Consider the following 25,429-nt stretch of genomic DNA (forward strand, 5'->3'; position numbering starts at 1 on the left):
GTTCTGATTCCAGAGCTCGCACCCTAATACACAAGTTAAAACAAATCAGACCCACAGGCACTAACCCTCCTTCCAGGTTCAAATACTTTTCTAAAAGGACAGAAGGGCTCCTGACCCTGGGCATGCTCAGGAGAATGTCACCCTCTGTATAAACTGTTGTGGAACAAAGCTAAGAACAGCTGATCTGGAGAGATGAACCACATACTTTGGTTCTTGCCCTCTCTCTGCACAAAAAGAGGTATCTGAACCTAAGCAAGACCCTTAACATCTCCTTCAAGCTCCTGCTCTGTAAAATGGGAATAACTCAGCAGGAGCCATTTAACACAAGGTTGGTGAGAGGATAAGACCAAAAGAGAACATTCATGAAGCATTCCTCAGTGTTAAAATGCTATAGTGTCGGTTGACAAATATTTACGTACTGTAATTTAGAGTTTCAAAGGCCTCTCTACATACAATAAATCAGAAATCACTTTCAAACCACCCATTTATTCAACATAAAACAGAAACCTAGAATTACCGACAGGGCATGACATATACGTATTATAATGGGCTTAAATTACATGGTGATTTCTGCCCAACCCCATGTAACTCAGCAGGGGCTAGGCATTCCTGCACCCGTGGCTTTCTGATGTGCAGCTCAGCAGATGAGGGCTGTGGGGTGGCCCTTCTTGGGTGACATCTTGATGATGGCCCCTGAGCATTTGTGAGACTGTCTCCAGAGGAGGCTCTAGGGTGCTTGCCGCATCAGTTCTCCCACAGGCTGATCCATAGCACTTTACAGTTTATAAAAACATTCAGTTTGCACAAGACCTTGTTTCTTTTTTTTGAGAGAGAGAGACAGAGAGAGAGAGAGAACGAATGGGGGAGGGGCAGAGAGAGGGAGACAGAATTCCAAGTAGGCTCTACACTGTCAGCACAGGGCCCAAGGAGGGGCTTAAACTCACAAACTGTGAGATCATGACCTGAGCTGAAATCAAGAGTCAGAACCTTAACTGACTGAGCCATCCAAGCGTGCGCAAGACCTTGTTTCAATTAATCCTTCCAACTACCCAAAGCAGCAGGCAGGACAAAGTGCAGTAAGCCCACTTAAGGATAATTTACCCAGGAGAGGTTGACTTATCCAAGATGCCACCGGTGGAAGAGCTGGACTAACCCCAGTGCATGACTTTCCACTAAACTGTGTTTTGGGATTTCTTAACGATGCATTGAGCACCTAGCACATCAGCCGCTGTGCCAGGTACACCTACTCATCGGCTTAGCCTCTGGAGAGGAGCTTGTTCAAACTTTCCCCCTCCCCCGCTCCATGCAACTAGTGAGTTTTAAGCATTGGAATTAAGAACCTGACTATTCAGTATGTCACACAGTAGAGCTAAGTGGCAGCACTGTAGCAGTTAGAGATATAGAGCCAGCCTGGCCTGAATCCCAGCCCAGACACCCACGGTCAACTGTTTCCTTATCTGTAAAACGGGGATAACAACTGTGCCAGTTCATAGGGTTTCGAGGACTGATTTAGTGCAGGTGTAGCACTTACAACGGTGCCTGTTACATAAGACCCCAATAAATATTAACTGTTACTTCCTTAGCATTGTGTTGAAAGGGGGAACAAGGGAAGGTTTAAAAACAAATATCTCTTTAACCTCTTAGTGTCTCAAAGTTCTCATTTCATTTCACTTATTTCAAGACTCAGGCCCAGAAAAAGGAGCCCTCCCTCATTTAGGCAGAGCTCCAAACCCCTTGCTAAGTCTGCATACCATCCTCCCTGGTCTCACCTCTGCCTCCATCATCTCGACTCCATGTCCGTAGGGCTGGATTTGGGTCATGGCCTCCCTGTTGGTCTTCTTGCCTCTGCTCTCTCCTCCATCATTCTCTACTTTTTCTCAAATTAATTTTCCCCAAATAGTCACTTAACAAGCATTTTAACTGAGCACCTATTAACTGGGAGGCACTGTAGTGGATGCTGTGATGGGCTACCCAGATCCCCCTTTAGGAGTGAAGAACTTGCCCCAGCTGCTGCGTATTGACGGCAGAAAGTCCTCACTTGTCAGCCCCTGAGGAGGATTGCCTCAGCTGAAGAAAACCTTTCCGAAGGTCACGCCTCGTTCTGGTAGCAGCTGGCATCTAAAGACTAATCACTCCGAAGAATAAAGGCTGAACCCATTGCCTCAGCTTAGGCCAACTCTGCAGGGCTATCCCAGCTCCAGAACGTGGGCTTGGCTGAGCCTTTCCTGGGCCTGCATCACTGCTCGGCTTCTCCCTCTGCTCAACTGATCTCAAGCTGCTTTCCAGGGAAGCCAACCTGTGACAGGCACAGGAGGTGCAAAGACGAGCAAGCCATGGCCTGGCCTTCAAGGATATCAAGGCAAACCAGAACTACGATCTTATCGGCATACAGCTTATAATGGGGGAAGCACACAGTGCCAATGAAGCCCACTTGGAAGAGGGCGGGGTTGAAGCAGAGTCCCATCACCCCAGGTTTGAAAAACCCTCCCAGCCCTTCAGTCATCCAGTCTGCGGGCTCCCGCTGATGCAGAGTGACAGTGCTCTGATGCTGGCGGGGGTGTTGTTTGGTTTGCATCTGTGGGTGGACCAGACCCAGGCCTGGGGAGCGGTTCCTAGTAAGATGTTCTGTATCCAAATGACACATCAGGCTGGGGCATGGCCAGGCAGGGTAAATGGTACCTTCTCTCCTATTCTGTGCTAAAATTTACCTGGAAAGCTTAGTAAAATGTCTAGGTCTAGCAAATCTCAAGACAGCAATATCACATTGGAATAAATGATTCTGTGACTGGCATCTTTGAGGGTCGTGTAGATTGGTGCAGACCCCCACTGCACCCTTGTCCACCGGCGACCAACCAGGTTGTCTGGGAAGGCACTGGTGAGTATGTAAGGCCAGCAGAAGCGGGGAGGCCAGCATTTCAAAGAAGGCCTTGCAGACTGAGGTCTTTCAACCCGGCTGGCTCTGGACTGCTTTAAAGGCCTGATGTCGGCAGGGCAGCTCCAGCATCAGTAGCTGTGGGAAGGACCAGCTTTCCAATGGCTGGGGTTAGATAGGGTCTCCACAGCATGGAAGGGTAGACTGCTGTATTGGGCCGTCTGGAGTGATCAAGGGCAGTCTTTTGGGTCACTTTCCCCTTTGCCCTGTGGAGTGGAGATGGCTGATTTTGCTGCCATTTTCCATCCCTGAAGACCACCATCTCCTGCCAACTCACCTCCCCTAACTTCCAGAAATTCACCATACACACTTATCCTGGGATCTTTCTCACCTCCTGCAATTCATTCATGCCGTCTTTCTCAAGTCCTGCAGCATAGACTTATATTGTCATATATAAAAGCTCTTCATCCACATTTCTTTCATGGAATCATAAACTGGAAGCCAGTCTGGAGGCCATCTAGTGCTGGCTTCTCCCTCAGAGCCCTTCTCCACAGCCTGGCAGGGCTGAACAGTCTCTGGGAACTCACTCCCAGAAAGCAGCCTATTTAAAAGTTTTCTTTCCTTTGAGCCCAAATTGGTCCACCTATGGACCCACTCAAGAGAAAAATTTCCTCTTTCCCCAAATAATAATAATAGTCTTCAAATCACAGACCGCTCACCCAAGAATTGCTTTCTGAGGGCTTATATGTTACGTGCTTGCCATCTAAACCTCACGACAACCCTATAAAGAAACCACGTAGGAAGGTGTTCGAAAAGGTTGTGATGTGCTGTGATTACCCAGCTAATACTAGTGGCCCCTTCTATTACTGGGGATGGAGCTGGGACTTGATTTCAGGCCCTACTCCAATGCCTTTGCTCTTTGTACACAAAGCCACACCCAAAGAAGCAGACTCTGTGTCACAGAACCCTTCAGTTGCATTCTCACCGACTGAGAAATTGAGGACTCCTACAGGGATTCACAAATTAGTGAGGGGTGACGGGGCTGAGAGCCTGGCCAAAAAGGCAGGCACAGAAACTACACCACACGGCCCCCAAACTGGCACACCTGCAGGCCTGGGGGTGAGGAGTGTGGTGGGGACCATGAGAAGACCCTCGTGACTTCAATGGTACACAGAAGTGGCTGGAACACCTCTGGACTTCTAAGAGGGAGGGAGGCTGAGGAGGTTGGCTGACTAGTGGCCCTTTGGCCAGCTTCCTCAGTCTATCAGCACCTGCTGTGTAGTGAACAGAGCCTTCTTCATTTCATTCTCCTTTCCTCCAAAAGAGGCTCTTTCCCCCAGCTACCTACATACCACAACAGCCTCAGGGGGCTACAAATCTTAGGTTGACCCCTGTGACTACAATTTCCCATGAAGCCAGCAAGTTCCTTCTGTTGATTCTGGTTTCTCTGTTGTCTTTGAGGAAGGCAAGGTTCCTATTTTAGTGTCTTCTAACAATTACATATAGAAGTGGAGTCCTCAAGAAACAATATTTATAAGAGCTAGTACTCTGTTAAACAACTGCTCTCCTGAGATTCCTTGATTTAAAAACAAAGTGCTGTTTCTTCCCATTCGACCCCATTCTCAATTCCCTACTTCCCAGGCCCCCCCTACATGGTTCGAAGGAAAATAAAGAACATGAAGCCACCCAAGCAAAATGGGACAAAGATAGTTTCTCGGTTTCTCTTCAGCTCCAGCCGAGGATCAGAGAAGCAAGGTGAGCCTAAGTCAGAGACCACAGGAGTAAGCAGTTGACAAACCATGCTGGAGGCCAGGTTACACAATCAGTTCACTCCTCCAAGCAGTGGGACTGAGGCAGCACAAACCAAGCCCCCTTCTGCTGCAGCTGAGCCCAGGCTATAGGGAATAGTATACCCCAGTGATGTAATACATTGCCCTTCATTCCACCAGCTCAGGCCACCCAAAGTAAGGCAGGTGATCTCTGAGCCCCAGTGGCTTTAATGACACCTCCTTCCAGAGCAAGACTGGTGCTGCCATGGACCTGGCCATGTGACTGATATAAGTGTTACAGGAAAAGCCCAAACCTCAGAGCCCACGCCCCTTAACACTGGGCAAGTGCTGCAGCCCTGCCAATGAGCAGCAGAGATGAGGCCAGGGAGATGCAGGGGGACATTTAATTTACACAGCAGCCACTTGGGGCCCAGTCAGAGCTGGGGCAGTTGGGGGATTCTATAACCAGAGGGCACCCCCACCCCTTCCCTTGAAGACCAGTCCTCACAGACACTTAGACGGGGCTCCCTGGGTTATGCAGAGGATGCTCCAGTTAAAAGGAGATTTGGAAATAAGGCTGTCCCCAAAGTTGGGGGAAGTCCGTGGCCTGGAGATGGTTGCCTATATCGCGGCCCAGGGGTCTGAGAGACCAGTCCATGTCCTGGGCACAGTCCTCGGCCTGGTGACCCTAAAGGAAGCCCTCACGGCGGAACTGTTCCTGGAGAAGGGCGCGGTACTGGTCAAACCCCCCCTCGACCCGGGTGACGCCGCCGCCTTCGCACACCCACAACTCCCGGCACACCAACCGGATGAAGCGCTCATCGTGGGATACCAATATCACACCGCCCTGAAAGAGAGGAGACCAGGAGGCACTCAGGGGGGCCCTAAGGGGTGATGACACTTGGGGAGGAGCAGGCAGCATGAAGGCACACTCACCCTGAAATTGTTGAGAGCACGGCCCAGAGCCTCAATCGTCTCCATATCCAGGTGGTTTGTGGGTTCATCCAGAATGTAGAAGTTGGGGCTAGAAGGCAATACCCAGGAAGGTGGGTAGTTATTGGGGTTGGGAGAAAAATGAACCCTCTGATACGAAGGCAAGAGAAACATTTTCTACTTGGCTAGCGGGGTAGAGGGGTAGAGGGGTAGAGGGGTAGAGGGGTAGAGGGGTAGAGGGGTAGAGGGGAAGGCAAGAGCTCACCAGGGCATGGTCATCTGAGCAAAGGCTACCCGACTCTTCTGGCCCCCAGACAAGCTGGCAACAGGGCGCACGGCCAGTTCTCCAGAGATGCCATACCGGCCCAGCTGGTGACGATACTCCTCCTCAGGCCGCCCTGGAATAGGCCTCACCCCATCAAGTGGATTCTTGACCCAACTTTCTCTCTTCGCCCTCCCCTCAGCCCTACCTCCAAATGCCCATGTCCTTATACTTAGACTTGGGGCCCACTGCTCAGCACCCCACCCGAAGATGGGCCTAGTCGTAGGGGTCACCTCCTTTCCGGACTCAAATCCCTAAGGTACCAGGAAACTTGCGTGCCAGCAGTTCCACGGCACTGACATTCAGGTCCAGCTGCTCCACGTGGTGCTGGCTGAAATAGCCAATCTTCAGATTCCTACAGGCAGAAACAAAGGTGGAAAGAGGGGATGGAAGGCAATGACCATAAACGAGTGTAGCTACAGTGTATGAGCAGTTTGGAATTGGGGCCTTTACCTGTGAGCATGTCTGATGCCCCGGACAGGGGCCAGGTCCCCCATAAGCAGCTTCAGCATGGTAGACTTACCAGCACCATTCTCCCCAACCTGTAAAAAGAACCCCGAGAATGTTAAAGAGTGGACATGTGTGAGACACTGAAGGGAAGGAGATGAGAACTGGTTCTGACCAATGACTCCTTCAACAACGAAAAAAATATTAAGGAACTCTACAGAAAGATGAAACAACCAGTAAAGATATAAAGGGAACTGACACCTGAATACCTACTAAGTGCAGGGGATTTAATCCTGCCAATAACTGAGTGACGTAGGTGTTATCTCCACCTTGTAACCAAGCTAGCAACAGGCAGAGTCAAGACCTGAAATCTGATCTCTCTTCCATGTTCCATGGTTTGAGAAAACTCAGAGCTAAGACTAGTAAGATAAAGTCTTGTTCTAAGTATTCATAAAATACCACAACCAGGCTTCCTATCTCTGCAAGGAAGTATAGCAAAGCCCTTGGCCCAGGCCAATCCCTGCTCCTGTATACCACTTCCCTTTGCAGCCAGATGATCTGGGCCAATCCACACCACGTGAAGGGGTGGCAGAGTCCCAGCTCACAGAACAGAGAAACAGCAACCATACCACACAAATGCGGGACTCGAGATCAGCAGAGACGGATAGACGGCTGAAGACGACATGCTTAGGATCATAGTAGAAATCCACCTCATCTAGTTGTAGAACTGGTGGTGAGAACTTCTCAAACCCATCAGGGAACCTGCAGGAGGTGATGGTGAGGAACACAGAGGTGGCCGGAAACAAGAGCTCCCCACCAGCCCTTGGCCCAGCACTCACTTCATCACCACCTCCAACTCCTTGTCCACAGGTTTCAGCTCCGGTCTGAGGAGAGAGGGGGCAGGCAAACTAAATTTATGGCTTAAAAAAATGACTTTGTTCTTACTACACAAATAATAGATGTTCAGGGAAAACCTAGAAAAAACTCATAATTCTACCATCCAGACCCCATTCTTATTTTAGAGTACCTTCTTCCAGTTCACAATATCCCTTTCAGGAGATTTTTGGCCTTCCGGTTAATACATTGTGATAAATATTTCATGTCACAAAAACCTAAGCCTTTGATTTTAGACTTCCTTCCACCACCGGCACTTCTAGAAAGGTTGCTATTAGATTAACCCCCCAATGTTCAACGTTGTTAGTCATTAAAGAAATCCAAGTCAAAACCACAGTGAGCTGTCGCTCACACCCACTACGATGGCCAAAATTAAAAAGACAGATAATAAGTGTTGGCAAGGATGTGGAGAAATTGGAACCCTCATACATTGCTGGTAGAAATATAAAATGGTACAGCTGCTTTAGAAAACAGCTTGGCAGTTCCTCAAAAAGTTAAACATAGAATTATCTTGTAACCCAGCAATTCTACTCCGAGGCATATACCCAAGAGAATAGAAAACATATGTCCATACGAAAACTTGTACACAAATGTTTAGAGCACTGTTATTCATAAGAGCCAAAAAACAGAAACACTTCCAATAACCCTCAACTGATGAATCAATGAACAAAATGCTGTATATCCTTACCATGAAATATTACCTAGCCATTAAAAGGCAGGCAATACTGATAAATGCTACAACACGAATGAACCTCAAAAACATTACGTTAAGTGAAATAAGCCAGACACAAAATGTCACCTGTTACAGGATTTCATTTATATAAAATATCCAGAATAAGCAAATATATTAGAGACAGAAAAGAAATTAGTGGTTGCCTCGGACTGTGGGGACAACACTAATTTACAATAGCAGTGTAAAATTCTCTGCTTTCCTGTTGGAGAGGAGATTAAAGTTGGTTTCTAGAAAAGGGGGAGACCTAGAATGGGAAGGCAAGGGGTACTCTGCAAAATCAGGGAAAAAATTAAGGGAATAAGAGTCAGGGTCTAATCGAGGGCACTGTACTCACAGCTTCTCCAGCATCTTGAGTTTACTCTGCACTTGAGAAGCTCTGTTGGCGTTGTAGCGAAATCGGTCAATGAAAACCTGTGGGTGGATGAGTGCAGACACTGGTCAGGCTCCCTCATCCCTGAAAACTCTAATACCCATGGGCCCCTAGCCCTGTCTGCCCCCATACCTGGATATGCTGGCGATACTGCTGTTGTGCCTCATATTCACGCTGCTGGTTGAGCAGCCGCTCTTGCTTGCTCTTGATGAAGGTCTCAAAGTCTCCCCGGTAGCCATCTAGCCGCTGGCTATGCAGGTGGATGATGTCTGTGGCTATGGCATTCAGGAAGTTGCGGTCATGGGAGACAACCAGGATTGTAGAGGGCCATGTCTGAGGGGTCACAGGATGGCAGGCCCAGTTTGGGAGGGAAATCAACTTCCAGCACCCCCCACCTCCCCACCAGTGTCTTAGAGGCAGACCTTCCTTAGACCTACTCCAGCACCTATAGCCACTCACTTGCAGGTAATTCTCCAGCCACAGGATGGCCCTTACATCCAGCATGTTTGTGGGTTCTGGAAAAGTTGGGGAGGACACATTTGGGATTGAAGGGCTAGAGAACTTGGATGCTGCCATCCTTCCTCACCCCAAAGTCAGGGTGCCCATTTTAAACTCACCATCCAACAGCAGAAGATCTGGCCTATAGAAAAGAATGCAAGCCTTGAGGTTTTAGGTCAGCAGTTCACGACCTCCCATGAACCAAGGCCAATCCTCCACAGTATCCATGGGCCCCTTCAGGCCCAGGAGACTCACCTAGCAAACAGGGCCCGGGCCAGGGCCAGTCTCATCCTCCAACCACCTGAGAACTCCCTAAAGAAACACAGATCACATCAGCTGTAGGTGTTCACCAGGACAGGTAGAGACAGAGCCAACAGTGTTCGTAACTAAGAATGGCAAGGGCCACTCACCGGGTGGGCTGCTGCTGCATTTTAGGGGTAAAGCCAAGCCCAGCAAGAATGACTGATGCCCTAGAAGTGAGGAAATTAAAGAACCCCGTTGGAACAGGTAACGAAATGGAAAGGTAAAATCTGAAGGAGGGAAGGGGAATTTTAAATACCTGGCAGGTGCCTTGTCGGCCTCAATCTCCTCCAGTTTGGCATATATTTCTGCCAACTGTGCAGCTTCTGAGCCCTCAGCCCTGGAGTGGGAATGGGAGGAAGAGCACTCAGCCTGAATGCAGATAGTCTTGGGGGAATGTCCTGCACCCTATGTAGCTGAAAAGCAGGTCACCGACTGCCTTGTTGCCAGGACAGGAATAGAGGATAGGAAGAACCTGCTCAAGACAGTGAGGGCAGTGGGCACTGTGGAAGGAACGGGGCTTTACAGCCCCACAGAGCCAAGTTCTAAGCTCTGCTGCTTACTAGGATGGGCATGCAAGTTATGGATTGTGGTAGTATGACAGGCACTCTGTGAAGAACTGTGGCTGCTGGTTATTACCTATTCTGGAGCCTTTACCTGCCAGTGGCAATCTGGGCGCTGAGCTCCCGCTCCCTCCGCAGAAGGTCCTCTCTCACGGTATCACTCTCTAGCACACTCTGAAGGGCAGGGGTGTCATCTCCAGCAACCTCCTGCTCCACGTGCAGCAGGGAAATGTGGGCTGGAACCCGCAGGCTCCGAGTGGCCAACATCTTCAGGAGTGTTGTCTTCCCCAGCCCATTTCGGCCCACCAGTCCATAGCGGCGGCCCCATGCCAGGTTCACATCTGCTCCAGCCAACAGTACCCTGCAGGGGTAGCAGGAAGAAAACAAAGGGTGCTGCTCTAGAAACAGGTATGCAGCAAGTTTAACAACACAAACCTAGTGTTATTTTAAGCCCCATTCCATCTGTCCGAATTCTCCTTTAATTGGAAAAAGAAAAACGTCACCCCCCACTGCCACTCCCTCACCTATCGCCAAAAGACACATCAAAGTTCTCAATTCGAACATCATAGGATTTGTTCTTGCCGGATGATTCCAACCGACTCTCCTTTCTGCTGCCTGCCTGGCTGGCTGATGCCTCCTCCAAGACTCTTTCAAAGGAAGAAATGGATGGCTTTTAGCACTCCCAGCCACCCTTCCATCCCAATAGAGCTGCTCTATTCTCTTCTCAGCCCTTCTTACTAAACTCACAGAGGGCTGCTGGTCTTGAGTGTGTCCTTCTCTGAGCGCTTCTCCTGCTTTGCCTTCAGTCGAGCCTCAGCCTTCTCTAGCTTCTTTGCATTCACTGTCTGAAGGTCCAAACACAACCATTTCAGCCTAGGTTGTAGCCTCAGAAACAACATCTTAAGTTACCCTGCTCTCAGGGAAAGACTTTATCAGAAATTCCCCAAAAAGATACTCCAGTATTTAAAGACAGTCAATGCTCACCCTCGCTCACCCTCAGCCCCCACCCTTTCTTTCCCATCCTCACCGAGGACTGTTCCCTCTTTAGCAGTCCTGGAAGTTTGGTGCCACAGTCTGTAAGCGATAAGAAAAGCAGTCACCTTCTCCCTGAGGGAAGGGAAACTAACATTTTGAGTAATTAATATGAATGAGACACAGACATAGACACTTAAAGAAAAGCCTTACAATCCCAGAAACAGCTGTCATCCCCCCACTTTTCAACAAAACAAAACCAAAAAACACCTTCCAGATTGACAATAGAGAGACTGAGGCAGATAAGCAACTCCTAAAAGGTCATGCAACTGGTTAGAAAAGTCACAAAATTGGGAAGTAAACCCAAGTCTGTCTAGTTACAAGGCCCATATTCTTCCTACCCTACCTAAGAGTTTGGAGATCTGTCCAATCCTACTCCCTTCATCAATGGCCTCTTTTGCCCTCAGTAAAGACATTAACTAGCTTCTACAACCTTTTCCTGTGGAAAAGGGGTACCAGGAGTCCTGGGCTCCAGGGGACAGCGGGCTGGGTAGGGGGTGAAGGCTGAGACAAGGGCAGAGGGCAGCTAGTTCAATCTTCCCTCACTCTCACCGTAGTTTTCTGTTATCTTTGACAACTGGATGGGGGCGTCTAGTAGCACCTGGCTGTTTCCCTGGGTCTGTGGCTCAGCCCTTGGCGGTAGAAACAGAAAGCGCAGAATTAGGAGCTGAATAAAAAGCTCTACAACCATCAGACCTTCTTCCCTTACATCTCGTCTCCTCACCGTCCGCCCTCCTATCACGCCCCCACCCCCCATCCTGCCCCAAGATTCCCCCGCCCTGGCACTTACAGGCGCAGAGTGTTGTACATGCGCTGGCACACAGCCCTGATGCCCGCGTCATCCTTGCTGTCCCCGGACACCTCCTGCAACAGTTCCCCCACTGCTTCCACCAGGTCATCCACAGACTCGAAGTCCGCGCTGCCGCTGTGCAAGACGCCTTAGGCCGGGCGTGGCAGGTCGAGGAAGAGAGCGGGTACGGCAGACATACAAGCAGTTTTAGCCCCCGAACCACGGCCCCAGTCCGGGCTCCAGACCTAACCGGCTCTCGGGACAAGAGGTCACACAGAGGAGAGGCCTAGCAGCGGTCCCCGGCACTGCCCGCCCTTAGTCTTTCCCCTAATGACTTCCATTTCCGATTCCCCAGCGCGTTGATTCGGTTCCGCTCACCCGTCACGTAGTCGAAGACCTGTCCGTCAATTTCAGGGAACTCGCTCCGCAGGATTTCAGCGCAAGTCGCCATGTTCCAGTAGGGCTCCCGTCCGCGCAGGCGCCGTTAGACCTCAGCCAAGACCCGCCTCCGGCCGGTCTCCCAAAAGCTCACCCCTCCTCCCAAAGCGCATGCCTAGTAGTGACGTAAGAAAAGCGCAGAGCCCTCGGAATCCGGTGGACTAGGTGATCTGGGATGGAGGAACCGTGCGCAAGCGCCGCTCAGTCTACGCTAGAACTGCTCTCTCTGCGCTTGCGCAACGCCGTTTCCACTGAAAAATTAGCCACATGTGCGGTTCTCGCTGCCTTCTGGGAGGTGGGGCTACGGGAGGCGGCGGGGTAGGGTGCAGGGAAGCTCGCGGTTTATCTGGACTCGAGACACCGATGGTCCGGTGGGAGGGAACCTTCTGACAGACGAGGGGTTGATAATGTACGCGGGCCTCGCCCGAGTCTCTGCGTTCCCCTGAGGCGCGTCTACCGCAGCGCGCCCAGCCGGGTCCATTTTGGAGCCCACCGAGAGGTTTGCTGACTCACTCGTCCCCGAGCTTTCAGAAGTCCCTGCACAGTAATGTACAGCCCACAGGTTTTGTTCCGGTCCCCAGGTCCTACGGGCTTCTGGTATCAGCCGGGTGGCCAGCCCGCCCAGGACCAGCACTCCGTTCTCTCACCTGACAGCTCAGCAGTTCTACGGGAATTATTTTCACTCGGTCCTAACCTCACCACACGGCACAAGCTCTCTCACCACCAAAGGGCAAGAAAACCAGATCGACAAAAGGCTGTGCAAATTCAATGGTATTTATTCCCTACCTACACCCAAAGCGTACTGCTCTGCATCAGGAAGCCCAGTAAATGACTGTAAAAAGCTACTTCCTCTCACTGATTTCCTCAGAAGTTAAGACTATTTCCCTCAAATGATGCTGCTTTACATTTAATGTGAATATTCTTCCAACCTGGCTCTAAAATTTTCACCTAAGATCCATCATCCTTTGCCATTGCAAAGGATCAGTCCTGCTATTTGAAGTTTAAAAGTTAAGCTCCTAGAGCTAACAACCATTTTATAGGCAATAGAGGGAAAGAGGAATTGTGGGGGGGGGGGGGGGGGGGGGGACTACAAACTATGTTTTCTTCAACAACACTGCAAGAGCTGACAGAGAACCTGTGGTTTATATGATTTAAAAAGCATTCACTGACCACAATGTACCTTGTTTAGATCCTGATGCAAGTTGAAAAAAAAAAAAACAAACCACAGGACTCTTGGATTTTGAACACAGATCATGTTGATAAGAAACTGGCCATGAGTTGGTAACTTAAGTTGAATGAGGGTTCATTACATATATCTTGTTATTTCTCTTTATATTTGAAATTTTCTCTAATAGATTTAAAATGGCTGAAACCAAACAAGGGAAAACTGGTGAGGGCAGGTCTGCTCTTTTATCTGCCCCAATACACCAGCAGATTATGGAATACTCCTCTTAAGGACTAGCTTATCACAAGATTCTCTGCAGAGGGGAAGTTACAGCAAGGAGGAGAATCCCTTTTGCCAGCCACTCACCACTGTTTGGGAAGCCTGGGTAATTGCGAAAAGGACAGAACTGAGGTCAGTTTCTCAAGATGGTGGGAAAAAACAAATGTAAACCTTGCTTAATCTCTGCTAATTAGAAAATACCTGTCTAAAGCTGGAGGTCAACTAGGGAAAGAATCTCTACCCTCAGGGAACTAGGACCAGGTGGAGCTGCTTGCCCTTGAGGTTGTGTTCTGAGAAAGGAGGCCTGGGGCTGACACCAGTCAGGATAAGGGCTTGGATCACCTCAAGGGGGCCCAGAACCTTAAGAGAGCTCAGAATATAAAATTCTACTCAACTCACAGTATGCGGTGTTAAGATTTGGGAAGAGCAAAGCCATCAGTTCCCCTCCCCGTGTAGCTCCGGCACCACCAACACTTAGCATCTCCGCTCTACAGAGTTTATTGGGTTTATAACTGGACAAAGTCACACGTGTACAAAATGAAGCTCACACTATCCCAAAGCAGAGTAGGGACTGAGGGCTGGGAATCCATTACTGGCCTTTGGGGGAGCTCCGAGGTGAGGGGCAGCCAACCCTCCCACTCCAGAGAGATGTGGCCACAGGGGAGGGGAGGAGAGGGAGCCCACCTGGCTTTGGTCACAGAACACAGAGCCTGGCATTGGGCCAGGGCACACAGATGGATGGTGGAGTAGGAGCCCCAGAAACCACCCTGCCCAGGGAGCCCAGGGACTGCTCCACCAGTCCCGCTCACGATGTGGTTGGTCCAGACCTAGACTCAGGGGCTGGTGCAAAGGGAAGGCAGCAAAGCAGGAGGGAGGAGACGCTGACGTGTGGTGGCCCGGGGGCACCCAGACCTGTGGAAGAAGGTGGGTGGGGAGGCAGGCTAGCTGCTACTAGGCAGCTAGCAGCGGGTCTCATAAATGCCACTGCGGCCAATGTAGCGCACCCATTTGATGACATCATGGTCGCTGTAGTTCAGCTTCGGTTCAAACACCTTCAAGTAACGCACCTTGAGGCCAGAGGGGGCGAATGGCACCTGGGCAAGGGATAGCTCCAGTTAGGAATTTGGTCTTCCTCTCACAGCTGCTCTCCTCTGGGAAGTTCTGTAGCTCTGCCCTACTTCATCTCTCTCTACTACAGGTGTCTGAATGATCGGAGTCCTGAAAGAAGCTAGGGGAAGCTTAAGAAGGATCTTAAAAGGTTTCTAAAGAAGAAAGCATATCCAAGCGTAACTAACAATCACTTGGGTTGGAAATCAGGCCCTGCCTGTGGTAACTCGAATCAATTCCTTTAATCAGCAGGAGGCAGCAACCAAAGACCCACCTTAGAACACACTTATTCTGCTCAATATTATGGGCTTAAAAAATAAGGTGGAGAAAATTATATGTCTAACATGTGCAAAGCAATGCCAGACCAGTCTCCTGTGTGTAAATAAACTTTGGGTCTTATCTGGTAGTCAAACAATCTAAATTTTTCCAAAAAACTGTTTTATGACAAACTTTACAAGTCAGATTTTTTTTTTTTGTCAGTGTGAGTAGTAATTTCTAGTAAGAGGCCTGAAGGGGGAGGAAATGGGTCTTTGAATTATAAAAGTCACTTTCCCCTCTCTGGGTCTCATCTGCAGGTCGCAAGGTGCAGAAGGTGACCTGGACGATCCTAAGATCTTTATTAGCATACCCTCTGCAGTGGCTCTAGGTTCCCCCCTTGCCATACCTCAAAGTTCATGGAAATGGGAGGTCGAGCCCATTTCTTCTTGTCATTGGTGGGCAGAAGCTCAATCTCTGCGCTGATCTGTGATTCCTTCATGCCTGCCATACGCTTGATCCTAGGAACAGAGGGGCAATGAGCAGCAAGTGCCCCTGATAGCTTGGAGGAGTTTCAAGGTGGACGGTGTCCTTTCTGGAGGGGTGGGGGGAACGGAACAGAGGAACTTGTGGGAAGTGCTAGGACAGGAAATGTGGTAAGGGCCCTGGCAATCACTTGCTATGGAATCTTGGGTCTGCTATTCCTTTAGCACTGTGGGCTGCAATTTCAGCCTAAATACACAAGCATGCTATCCCTTGCTATTTCAGAGATGTTACAAGGGCAAATAGGGAAATGTTGAGGCATTTTGATAACTAAATGCACGCATGCACCCAAGTGCAGGCATGTGCATACTCACACAGAGGTATATGGATGACAGCATAAGCAGAGGCTCCTGGAGAAGCAGACAGGCACCCCCCCATCCTTGCAACACACACACACACACACACACACACCACTCACACTCAAGAGGATGAAGGTAAGACTTAAGGGAGTACACCAAAGCATCTCAAGCCCTGCAGTGACCTTGTGAAGGAGACTCACTTCCACACGATGGCGTTCTCGCTGGCCTTGTATTTGGCCTTCCCCTTCATGCAGATCACCTGTACCCCACTTGTGTTCAGTGGGGTTGGGATCCTCACCTAGAAGTGATATACCTGTCAGAGAGCTCTGTCAAGCCCCGACATCAGCTGCCTTTATCTGGAGACAGTGTTTCCTCCTCCCCAAGTCCCTTGTTTCTCACCTCAATCTTCTGAGCCAGTAACGAGGGCTTGAAATTGGACTTGATAACCACCTTGACCTCCAGCTTGGTGCGTCCCACTTCCCGCACTAGCGGGATCACCCGGAAAGGAAGGATGATGTCCTTGGTGGTGCGATACCTTTAGGGGTGGGGAGTAAGGTTGGCACAGCAGAGCCTGTCCTCCTCCCTCTCCCCACTCTCTGCCAGCAGCATTCCCTGCCTCCTCACACCCCAATGGTACCTCATGAGCTCAAACTCTCCATCTGGTGGGATGAAGCTAATGCTGCGTTCAGAGTCAAACTTGCTGAGTCGCACACACTGGTGGAAGGTACAGTCATCGATGGCAATTGATTGCTTCCCACTGTGAGCAGGGGCAGAAGGTCTCCTCGTTGGTACAGGAGAGTGGCAAGAGAGAGTTGGGCTGGGAATCTATCCCACCCCCAAAGGCTGCCACATCCTGAGTGAAGCTTGCACTACAGACTGTGGAAGGCTACCAGAATATAGCTTTTTGACTCAGGGGTCCCTGCTGCCAATTTAGGGATGAGTGGGAGCTTTGCAAATTCACCGTTTCTGGAGAACTCCGGTGCTTGGGACCCAGAGGTTTTAGGCACACTGGCCAGAAGCCATCAGTATGTTATAGAAAAATCTTAGTTCTGGGGAATCAAACAAAGGGGACTACTCTTTAAGTACGAGGACTACAATCCCCTCATCTCTCTTAAGCACAGATGTCAAGAGCTTGGAAAAATGGTATCTAGAAAGGAACCTGTGATTCAGCAGACCCTGCTCAGCCCTTCGAGGTCCACCCTCTCCCACCAGCAACCCTGCCCCAGGCACCTTTTACTTGTTTCATCAGCTGTGCCTTTGCCCTGTTTCTCAATGACAATCTTGTCATTCATCCCAAACTTGCACTCGGGCATGCCACTCAGGTAGCTCTTCATCACCACCCGGCCTGACACATGGGCACTCAGCACCTGCCCTGGTGATAGATAAATGGGAACATCTGAGTCAGGATGAGGATCCTGCCCTGGTCCTGCCCCTCCAGCTTCATCTCGAGAGGGCTCTCACCCTGTGGGGACATGAGAAGGTTCACACTCTCTAGCACATCCAAGAAGAGCTCATTCCGGCGATACTTGATGCCCTCCCGCCGCCAGCCAATCTGCCCGGTCACCTGGCTGGTGATCTGGGACTGCTCTTCTTTTGTCTACACGGGGGACAGAGACAACATAATGACTTCATTCCTCTCTACCTTCAATCATCCTGTTTCTATCCCCACTCTACCCTCATTCCCCCTGCCTTCTGGTCCCCACCCTGTAACTCATCTTCCCCATAAGCTCCATGCTGCAGGGCCTGAAGAAAACTGGAACAAAGCTGTAAAGATGGAAGCTAAGGGAATAGCTTACCTGATGCTGGAGGCCAAAGGGCCAATGTGATGCCCACAGGAAGCAGTAGGGGAGCACAGACGGGAAGAGGCAGGCAGAAAAGAAGGAGAAGGCAGCTATAAGGCCTGGATCCTAGAGGAGGGCCCACACTCTCTCCTCCTGAGGAACACCAGGCCTCCAGAGCAGCCCACACCCTCCCTTCCCTCAGTGCAGAAGGAAACTGCTTGAACTATATTCCCAGAAACAGAGATGCTGAGTTGGCTGCTCCTCGGGTGGAGGGCCACACACAGCAAAATAGGCCTGCAATCATGGCAGAGGGCTCAGGCCAGCACTTCCTGTCAGAGGTGGTGCTTGAGTCAGCCGGGACAGAGCTCAGGGGGCTTAAGGAGGATGGGCCCCACCCTGGCTGTGGCTGTACAACTGAGTACCTGGCTCTTGATACCCTGCTGAGTGATGAAGGTTTTCAGTGCTCCTGTCTCTGAATTCTGTGGATAGCCAAAGTCCAGGATCTCTGCAAAAGGAAGGGATCCATCAGCCCCTGGAAAAAGCTGAAGGTTTCTTTAGTCTAATCCCTCCCCTGGCCTGGACATAGCTGGCCAGGACAGCTCCAGAAGAGTGTGGGATCATCTACAGCACTGTCCTCTTGCTTTGTAGCATTTACTCCGGGATTTGTGCTTCGTAAGAAAACATAATTAAATGTCAGTTTTTTTCACAGAGAAAATCAGCAGAAGACTCTTATGGCCAGTGAATGAGAGATCAGGAAGTGCTGAGTCCTTAGAAAACAGACAGACATTGGGAAGGTGGAAAAGACTCTGTTCCCTTAAATCATACCCTACAGAGGAAGAGAGATAATGTAACCCTAGAAGCTGGTAGTAGCTCACCCTCCTCCAGGCTCTGAGGCAGCTATTGAGATAGAAAGCTGGAAGGACAGTCAGGGAACTAAGGCCCAAACCACAAAGGTGAAAGGGAAATGTGCTTAACTGTAGGAGGCCCAGCTACCAAGCCCCACAGTTAGGTTCTTATCCCCCTGAAAGATGTTTTGGTCCTCTCCCCCCTCTCCCACCTCTACTTGCTGGCCTTCAGGGCTCAAAAGACTAAACAGTCAGAAAAGTTCAGAAGGCACTGGAGGGAACCTCACACCTGCTCCTACCTCCAGGCCAGGCCCCATCAGGTTCAGCCCCACCCTAGGCCCACCGCCCTGCCAGCCTCACCATCCAGTAGCTCATATATGAGCACAAAATTGTTCTTGATGTTCTCCTCGCTGATCTTGCCAAAGTAGGCAGCCATTACGTCACACATCTTATAGAGGAATTCGAAGACCATGGCAGCATTGACATTCTGCTTGGTGACAGCTGCCAACCAGATGTTGGACCGCTTAACATGGAAGAAACTGGTGCGAGCGATGTTGGTGACAGGGCTGCGCACCTGCTGCCGGGCGTGGATAACATTGACCCGAAAGGCATCCACTGCGTTCCTCCTGAGGGAAAAGGGTACACAGGGGCTGCTCAGCACCCAGGCAAACCTCACTCCACAGGGATCAACCACAGCTGCTAACAACTCCCCCCTCCCTACTCCCCCCTTCACTGCTTAAGTCTGGCATGTACTCTGAAGCCAACTGCCTAAACCACTGGGGCAGTTCCCTGTGACTCCCAGCGGAGGCACAAGGGTAGGGTCAGAGCTGGGCTAGTGTCTGAAGGCCATCAGAGACAGGGAAGTCAAGTGGCAATGACAGGAGGATAGATGTAGCGTTAATAAAGTGAGATCCATCAGGCTTAAGGAGGTATGCTCCTAACTCCCAGGCTTGGCCCCAATTTCCCAGCTGCAACCTCTCTAGCTTCTCAGTAAGCTCCAGGCCCAAATGAAAGAGAGACTCTGCTTCTTTCCCAGTCTTCCCACTTGTGATTCCACCAGTTAGACAAAGTCAGCATGATTTCAGAGAAGGCTCTGATCTACCAAGGAGAAAGGACCGAGGGGCCATGGAGCTGGGCCATTCATTCCTGTCCAGGATCCAATTCCAGGGCATGTTTGGGGAATGAAAACAGATGAAGAAAACAATGATGGGGGGGCAGGGCCCCCCACCCACCTGTGCCTGGGCGGCAGCTTGATAGGCTGCTTACCTATTGCTACGGCAGCCAATGAGATGGGATGAGAGAAATGACGCCAGCAAGAAAAGGAGAGTGACAGCAACGAGAGAGAGGATTAGACACACAACACACTGGGGGTGGGCAGCACACACCATGAGGTGGAAGCAGACAAGCAACAGGCAAGGGGTAGAGAGCATAGCAAGGCATGCAAGACAGTATGTGCCCTAGCTTAAGCAGGTCCATCCATGGCAGGAGGGGGGTGCCTATGGGTACAGCCAGCCAGGTTCAGGCAAGCCAGGCATCGCCACAACTCTAGCTCATGCCCCACCACCAGTCAGTGGACAAACAGCCACAAAGGCCAGGCCAGCCCACTAGCCAGGGAGCTGGGAGGCAAGAAGCTAAGGCTCTGCAGCAGGCCCATTCTGTAACTCTCTATCCTAAGCTCTTAGAGGAAGAAAAACAGGGCAGCGGGAACCAGAGAAGCCTAATCTCATTAGAGTTGCTGAGGCTAGGACAAGTGCCCTCACTCAGGAAAGAACAGTGGCGTGCAGGGTGAGGCAGAATGAGAAGGCAGGCTGTGCTTCCTCGTTAAGGTCTGAGGGACCCAGAACAAGAAGCTATTCCACATCTACTCTGATAGGCCAGAAAGGGCCACATGGCTTCCCTGCCTTTCCTTCAGTGACCCAGAGAGTGCTCCAGGCTTGCTCACAACCTCTCTTCCAGGGGTAGCCCAGAGGAACTGAAAATGGCTGAGTCAGCAGCCTGCCTCCTCCTGAGAAAGGGAGTGGGAGAGGATTTGGCAGCCTGGAGAGGCTTCCAAGAGAATCCAGTGAAGGCTCTCAACAAGAGAATGGCTTTTGAGAGCAAGACTTAGATGGCCTAGTACCTCTAGCCTGGCCACTAACTCCATCCCCTGGAGAAATATATCCCTCTTCCTCAAAGGAGGAATCAATCTGCCAGGGCAAAAGCACTCAACTCGAGCAACTAAGTCTGTCACTAAGGAAAGGAGAAGGCAGGAAGGGCAAAAGTTCCTAAGACTGCAGGGGCCACACTATTCCACAGGTCCTGCCTATCAGGCAGTAACTGTCTATCAGGCCAATACCACCAGACCTAATGGGAACCAGGTTGTATTAGCTGAGCTTCTAGGATGCAGCAAGGGAAGGGAGTGGCCCAAGTCAAGTCTCTGGTAGCAACAGACCTGGTCCTGCATGCTGGGGAGGAAGGATAAGGGGTGGGGGCACAGCTGGCTCAGCCAGGGGACTCACCCGATGTCATCTCGGTAGACCCGGGAGATTAGCACCTCCCCCTTGTGATTATAGATGAATAAGCCTCCTATCATGGCGGCAGCTCAGTCTCCAAGGCCCATCGCTCTGAGAACAGACCTAGGACAGGCGGAGGCAGGGTAAGGGAAGGCCTCAGAACCTCTGCCAACATCCCCAGTTGGGGCTGTGCAGGTCACTGGCTCGGCTTTTTTTCCTGACTCAACCCTCCAGAAGTGACCCTGCAGTCCTCCCAGGCATGCCCCTCCCCTTAGCCAGGCTCCAGTTCCTGTTTATCTCACACTGGAAAGGAGAAAGAAATGGAGAAGGACTTGGGCCCAGGATTCTAAGGCCATTTTGACCCTCCCTTTTCTGGGGCTGAGCCCAGAAAGCAGCCCCCTCCCCCTCTTCACAGTGCTGAACTCAGCAAGGATCCTTTTTGGCCCCTTCCTGTGCAGACTCTCACTCAGACTGTAGCCGGTGAGTCACCATGAAGGCCTGCCTGCGGCTGCAGGAATGGCGGTAGGAATTACCTCCACTTGGTTCAGGCCTGGGGCCCTCAGGCACAGCTTTAGGAAGACCGGGTCTCTCAGGCTCCACTACCCTTCTGAGAAGGCAGTAGGGCCTGACCTGTGGCTCTCTAGTTCACAGAAATCTAAACATTCCAGGAAAGGGTGTGCAGGGTGTGGGGAGGAGAGAAAGGGAGGCCTTAGGCCCTGACACGGACCCAGGAGTGTGGTTCCAACCAATCCCAGGCAGTCAGATAAGCAGGCAAAAGAGCAGAGAGAAAGGCCCCAGCCCTGGCAGACTACACTTTAATGACCCAAGCTCTTATTAGTTATTTTTAACTATCTCCCTTTTAAAAAGGGAGGCTCCCTCTCAGCTCCCAAATGCAATAAAAATAAGGGGGTGGGAATATAGGTTCATAAAACAATGAGATTGATCTGGCTGAAATTCTATGATTCCAGACCCCATGACATAACTGATTTCTGGCCTGAGTACCTATAAGCAAGGGGCAGAATATATGAATTATCCAAATTATCTGGGTCAAACTAATTTAGACTGTTTGCAAGGAGAAAAAGGGTTAATTTAGTTCTAGATTTCCTGAATTAGCTCTGGTATTAATTTTCACAGGGTGGAGGGAGTTTAGCAGAGTTTTCTAGACTGGAAAATAAAGCGGATTACTGCGGCCACCAGGGTCTCCCAAACTCAGTGAGAGGTCTCTCAAGGTGGTGGTGGACACATTCCATCCCTCAGTCCAAAGAGGCTGGGAGAAGAAATGCAAAATGGAGTTTAGAGCCCTGGGCAAAGATGCAAGTTCACACAGTGGTAGGGACCTTAGAGCACCAGGGCAGCTGAGGTGGGGCCCAGGACAGGAATGGAATAATGAGTTAAGGGGAAAGAAAGACTGGCAGAAACAGCCAGGCAGTCTACTCAGGTGAGCCTGGAGCAGCAAAAGGGATAGTGGGGGCATCTGGGGGAAGAAGTTTCCAGTGTGGCAAAGGTCAAGGCTCTGAAGAAGAAAAACAGCAGTGAGAGACTGACAGTAGTGAATAAAGGAAAGCTGGGGCGACAGAACCTGCTTTGGAGTTCAAGTGCAGAGGCATGAGGGGCTGATGGGTTTTTCGGCCTGGGGAGGAAGACATCGCGGAAAAAAATATGGCTCCACGGGGGTGCGGGGGCTGTCACAGGTCTGAGAAAAAAGAGCCGCGGGGTGTCACTCAACTGGGGGGAGGGGGTGCCGCAGGGTGGGAGACTTGTCACAGTCCAAGAAGAAGCCCACAAGGGGGTGTCACTGTCCTAGGAGATGGGGGAATTGTCCTTGCGTTGAGAGGAGGCGCCAAGGGGCAGGGAGGTTGTCACGATCCCGGGGAGGGGGTCGCCGCGCGGAGTCCCCGCTCTGGAAGGATTCCAGTAAGTATCCCCCTCACGGGAGGCTCCGGACGGGTCAGGTGGAGGGCGCCGCTCCCAGCCTGTCCTGCAACCGCGCCCCAGGCGCCCCCGCCCAGCCGTCAGCTCCCTCCCGATCTGAAGGCTGAGGCCACTCCCGGGTGTGGGCAGCTTTCCGCGTAGCGTAGTGCAGGGAAGGGCAAAGCTGGGCAGCGGGGTAGGCATCCTCCCTTACCCTTAGCCAGATCCCCGGCTCACCTGGTGTCCGCGGCCCCCTTCTCAGCCTGCCCGGCCACTCTCCAGATCCCAAGATGTCCGCCCGCCCCCTGCTCGCCTGCCCGCTGCCTCGGCTTTCACTGCAGTGCCGCGGCCCCGCCCCAACCACAGTTGCGCTTGCGCGTCGGAAGACCGTGCCGACTACAAATCCCGTCAAAGCTCTCCTCCTTCTTGCTTACAATTTTAAGCTTCCTAGGTTTAACAAAACTACAACGACCGACTGCCTTCGGCGGGGTAGGAGTGCCTTGGGGAGGGATAGGAGAGGCCTTATTCAGCCCTACACGAAATACACATCCCATCATACGCTGCTCCACTCCCTTCATTTTCCCCACTGAGCATTCTGGGAATTGTAGTCTGGAATCCCTCCTGTTCCTATTTCAGTGTTTATGGAGAGCCTCTGAGGATTAATGCCATTTGTTGAAGCCCATCTGTTAAGCCTCAGATTGCTGTAGGCCTTTTCTGTCTCCGGAGTCCGAGGACTGGCTGTGTTCAATTCACACACACACACACACACACACACACACACACACACACACACACACGACTTGGCGGAAGTATTTGTCTGAATTCACTGCTTTCTAACACCACCTCTGATTCTCCCAAGATTCTTTCATCAAATATTTGTACTAGACTTGAGCCTTTTCCCAGGGATCAAGACCCAAGGAAAAGGGTAGGGAGCGAGGAGGCAAATACTTGTAAGAAACTAGCCAAAGCTTTTCAAGAATGTTTGTTCTATCCCAGCTATGCACACCTATGTGACCCCTCAAGGCCAGGACCTGTGTGCTTTCTAGTGACCGACATATATGTTGCTTAAAAAAACGTTGGCAAGTTTAATTTAATTGGACATGGAATTTGAAATGCCCTCTCTGAAGAGTTAATCCTCACATCCAAGCTGAGAAGAAGAGACAGAGCCAACCCTCAAAAATGAAAGGCCTTCTTGGCTTTCGCAGGACCTAAATAAAATCTGTTAGCTCTTCTCAACAGGGAGAGATACCCTGCTGCCTTCCCTGTAGCTGAGCCTATTATGGGAAGAAGGGCAAAAAAGGGCAAACCTGGTTGCAAACCCTATTATCCCTAGCATTGTCCTGCTAGAAGTCAGGATGTGGCAGGATGAAGATCTAGCCTCCCTCAAACCGTGGTCACAGTCTGAACCTCTTAAATGATCAAATATGGGCATTTCTAACTCTTGAACCAGCACTCAAGGCTTCACTGCTACCTTTCCAAAAGCTCTATCTTCAATACATGCCCTACCAATTTAGAGTAAATAATAATAATAATAATAATAATAATAATAATAGCTACCATTTATTGAGCACCTATTCTACTATGTGCCAGGCACTGTGCTAGGCACTTTTCGTACAATATCTAATTTAAATCCTCACAACAACCCTGTGAGGTAGGTATTATTATCGTCATTTTACATGAGGGAATTGAGGCTCACAGAGATTAAATAACTCTCTTATCATGAAACCAAAAAGTAGTAGAGCTGGGATTCAAACCCAGAACAATCTGACTCCAAATCCCATGCTCCTGTGAATTAGAGTAGAGGCAGAGGGGAAAGGAAGGACCATATTCAAGAAAGATTGCTGGGGTGTAATGGATATGATATGCTGACTAGAAAGATGGGGGAAGAATTTAAGCCCATAACTGTTCCTAGCTGGTTAGCCTACATACAGTGTGATGAAGATAACCAGGATTGGAATTCAGGAGGAACACACTTGATGGGGGAATGAGTTGAGTCCATATGGATATGTCCATGGTGATGTCCAGTGGGTGATGATACAGATCCAAAATTTGGAGGGAAGTTGGGGCTGAAGATACATATTTTAGAATCACCGGCATATCAATGGCAATTGAGGACATCAGTATAGGTGACACCATTTGGCGAGTAAATATAGAGGAAAGAGAAGTGAACCAAAGAACACAAGGAGCACCAATATTGAAGGCATGAGCAATACTGGGGGAATTCTCAAGGGAGTTGAGCATGGCAGAGTCAGAAAAGTTAAAGAAGCATAGGAGGCAGCCCTATAGTGGTGGCTACAGAAAGCCATGGCCTGGGCTCCTGGAAGGCAGGCAAGACTGAGTCACACTTCCAGCACAGCCCTTATGCACCAAAAACTCCAGAAGTATTTGTTAAAATGTCCCTACCCTGGTTTGCCTCGAAGCCTGGAGCTTAAGACTTAGTTGTACTCTTGACACCTCAGTCCTAAAAGTATGGAAGCTTAGGTGAGCCAGGAGAATTTATAGAAGAGGCTTAAAGAGATCATGATTTGTTCAAACTGTAGAATAAGGTAAAAAATAAAACCCGGCATTTTAGAGGTCCCAGAAGACCCCCTGCCCAACCTTTCTCTGGGGTATCATGGTTATTGTGAAATAAGGGTGTTGGGGTAGGAAGTGGGGTGAGAACAGCCTGTCAGTTGTTTACGGAGTCCTCTGCTGAGCCTGACCTGAGATCCAGCTTATGGGCTTTATCCAGGTAGGAAGATGATGGGGACATGTGTGGATGGTTTGGGGAGAGGGAAGTCAGGGGACCAGC

General features: G+C 50.4%; 2 protein-coding genes across 3 annotated transcripts; both read right to left on the bottom strand.

Moving 5' to 3' along the window:
• Positions 1 to 939: 939 nt before the first annotated feature.
• ABCF3 (ATP binding cassette subfamily F member 3) lies at positions 940 to 12,065 on the bottom strand. Its single transcript, XM_007083630.3, has 21 exons — positions 11,902 to 12,065; positions 11,524 to 11,671; positions 11,286 to 11,365; positions 10,729 to 10,775; positions 10,449 to 10,546; positions 10,226 to 10,348; positions 9,796 to 10,062; positions 9,398 to 9,478; positions 9,249 to 9,308; positions 9,094 to 9,150; positions 8,958 to 8,980; positions 8,800 to 8,855; positions 8,473 to 8,673; positions 8,305 to 8,381; positions 7,183 to 7,227; positions 6,973 to 7,105; positions 6,350 to 6,438; positions 6,160 to 6,251; positions 5,840 to 5,972; positions 5,578 to 5,665; positions 940 to 5,488 (listed from the first exon to the last, which is right to left on the bottom strand). The coding sequence occupies exons 1-21, from the start codon at positions 11,972 to 11,974 to the stop codon at positions 5,330 to 5,332; spliced, it is 2,130 nt and encodes a 709-aa protein (XP_007083692.1). The 5' UTR covers positions 11,975 to 12,065; the 3' UTR covers positions 940 to 5,329.
• A 1,822-nt stretch (positions 12,066 to 13,887) lies between these two features.
• Positions 13,888 to 22,998, bottom strand: AP2M1 (adaptor related protein complex 2 subunit mu 1). 2 transcript variants are annotated; one of them, XM_007083631.2, is made up of 12 exons: positions 22,876 to 22,996; positions 20,734 to 20,850; positions 18,596 to 18,861; positions 17,813 to 17,895; positions 17,406 to 17,411; positions 17,071 to 17,206; positions 16,840 to 16,981; positions 16,247 to 16,366; positions 16,009 to 16,144; positions 15,810 to 15,907; positions 15,177 to 15,288; positions 13,888 to 14,499 (listed from the first exon to the last, which is right to left on the bottom strand). In XM_007083631.2, exons 2-12 carry the CDS (start codon positions 20,805 to 20,807, stop codon positions 14,365 to 14,367), a joined length of 1,308 nt encoding a protein of 435 aa, XP_007083693.1. In that variant the 5' UTR covers positions 20,808 to 20,850; positions 22,876 to 22,996; the 3' UTR covers positions 13,888 to 14,364. The 2 variants fall into 2 exon arrangements, with proteins under 2 accessions (XP_007083693.1, XP_007083694.1); XM_007083632.2 differs by lacking the exon at positions 17,406 to 17,411 and having other exon boundaries at positions 22,876 to 22,998.
• Positions 22,999 to 25,429: the final 2,431 nt, after the last annotated feature.

The sequence above is a fragment of the Panthera tigris genome, chromosome C2 (genome assembly GCF_018350195.1).
Source record: "Panthera tigris isolate Pti1 chromosome C2, P.tigris_Pti1_mat1.1, whole genome shotgun sequence".
Classification (NCBI taxonomy): domain Eukaryota; kingdom Metazoa; phylum Chordata; class Mammalia; order Carnivora; family Felidae; genus Panthera; species Panthera tigris.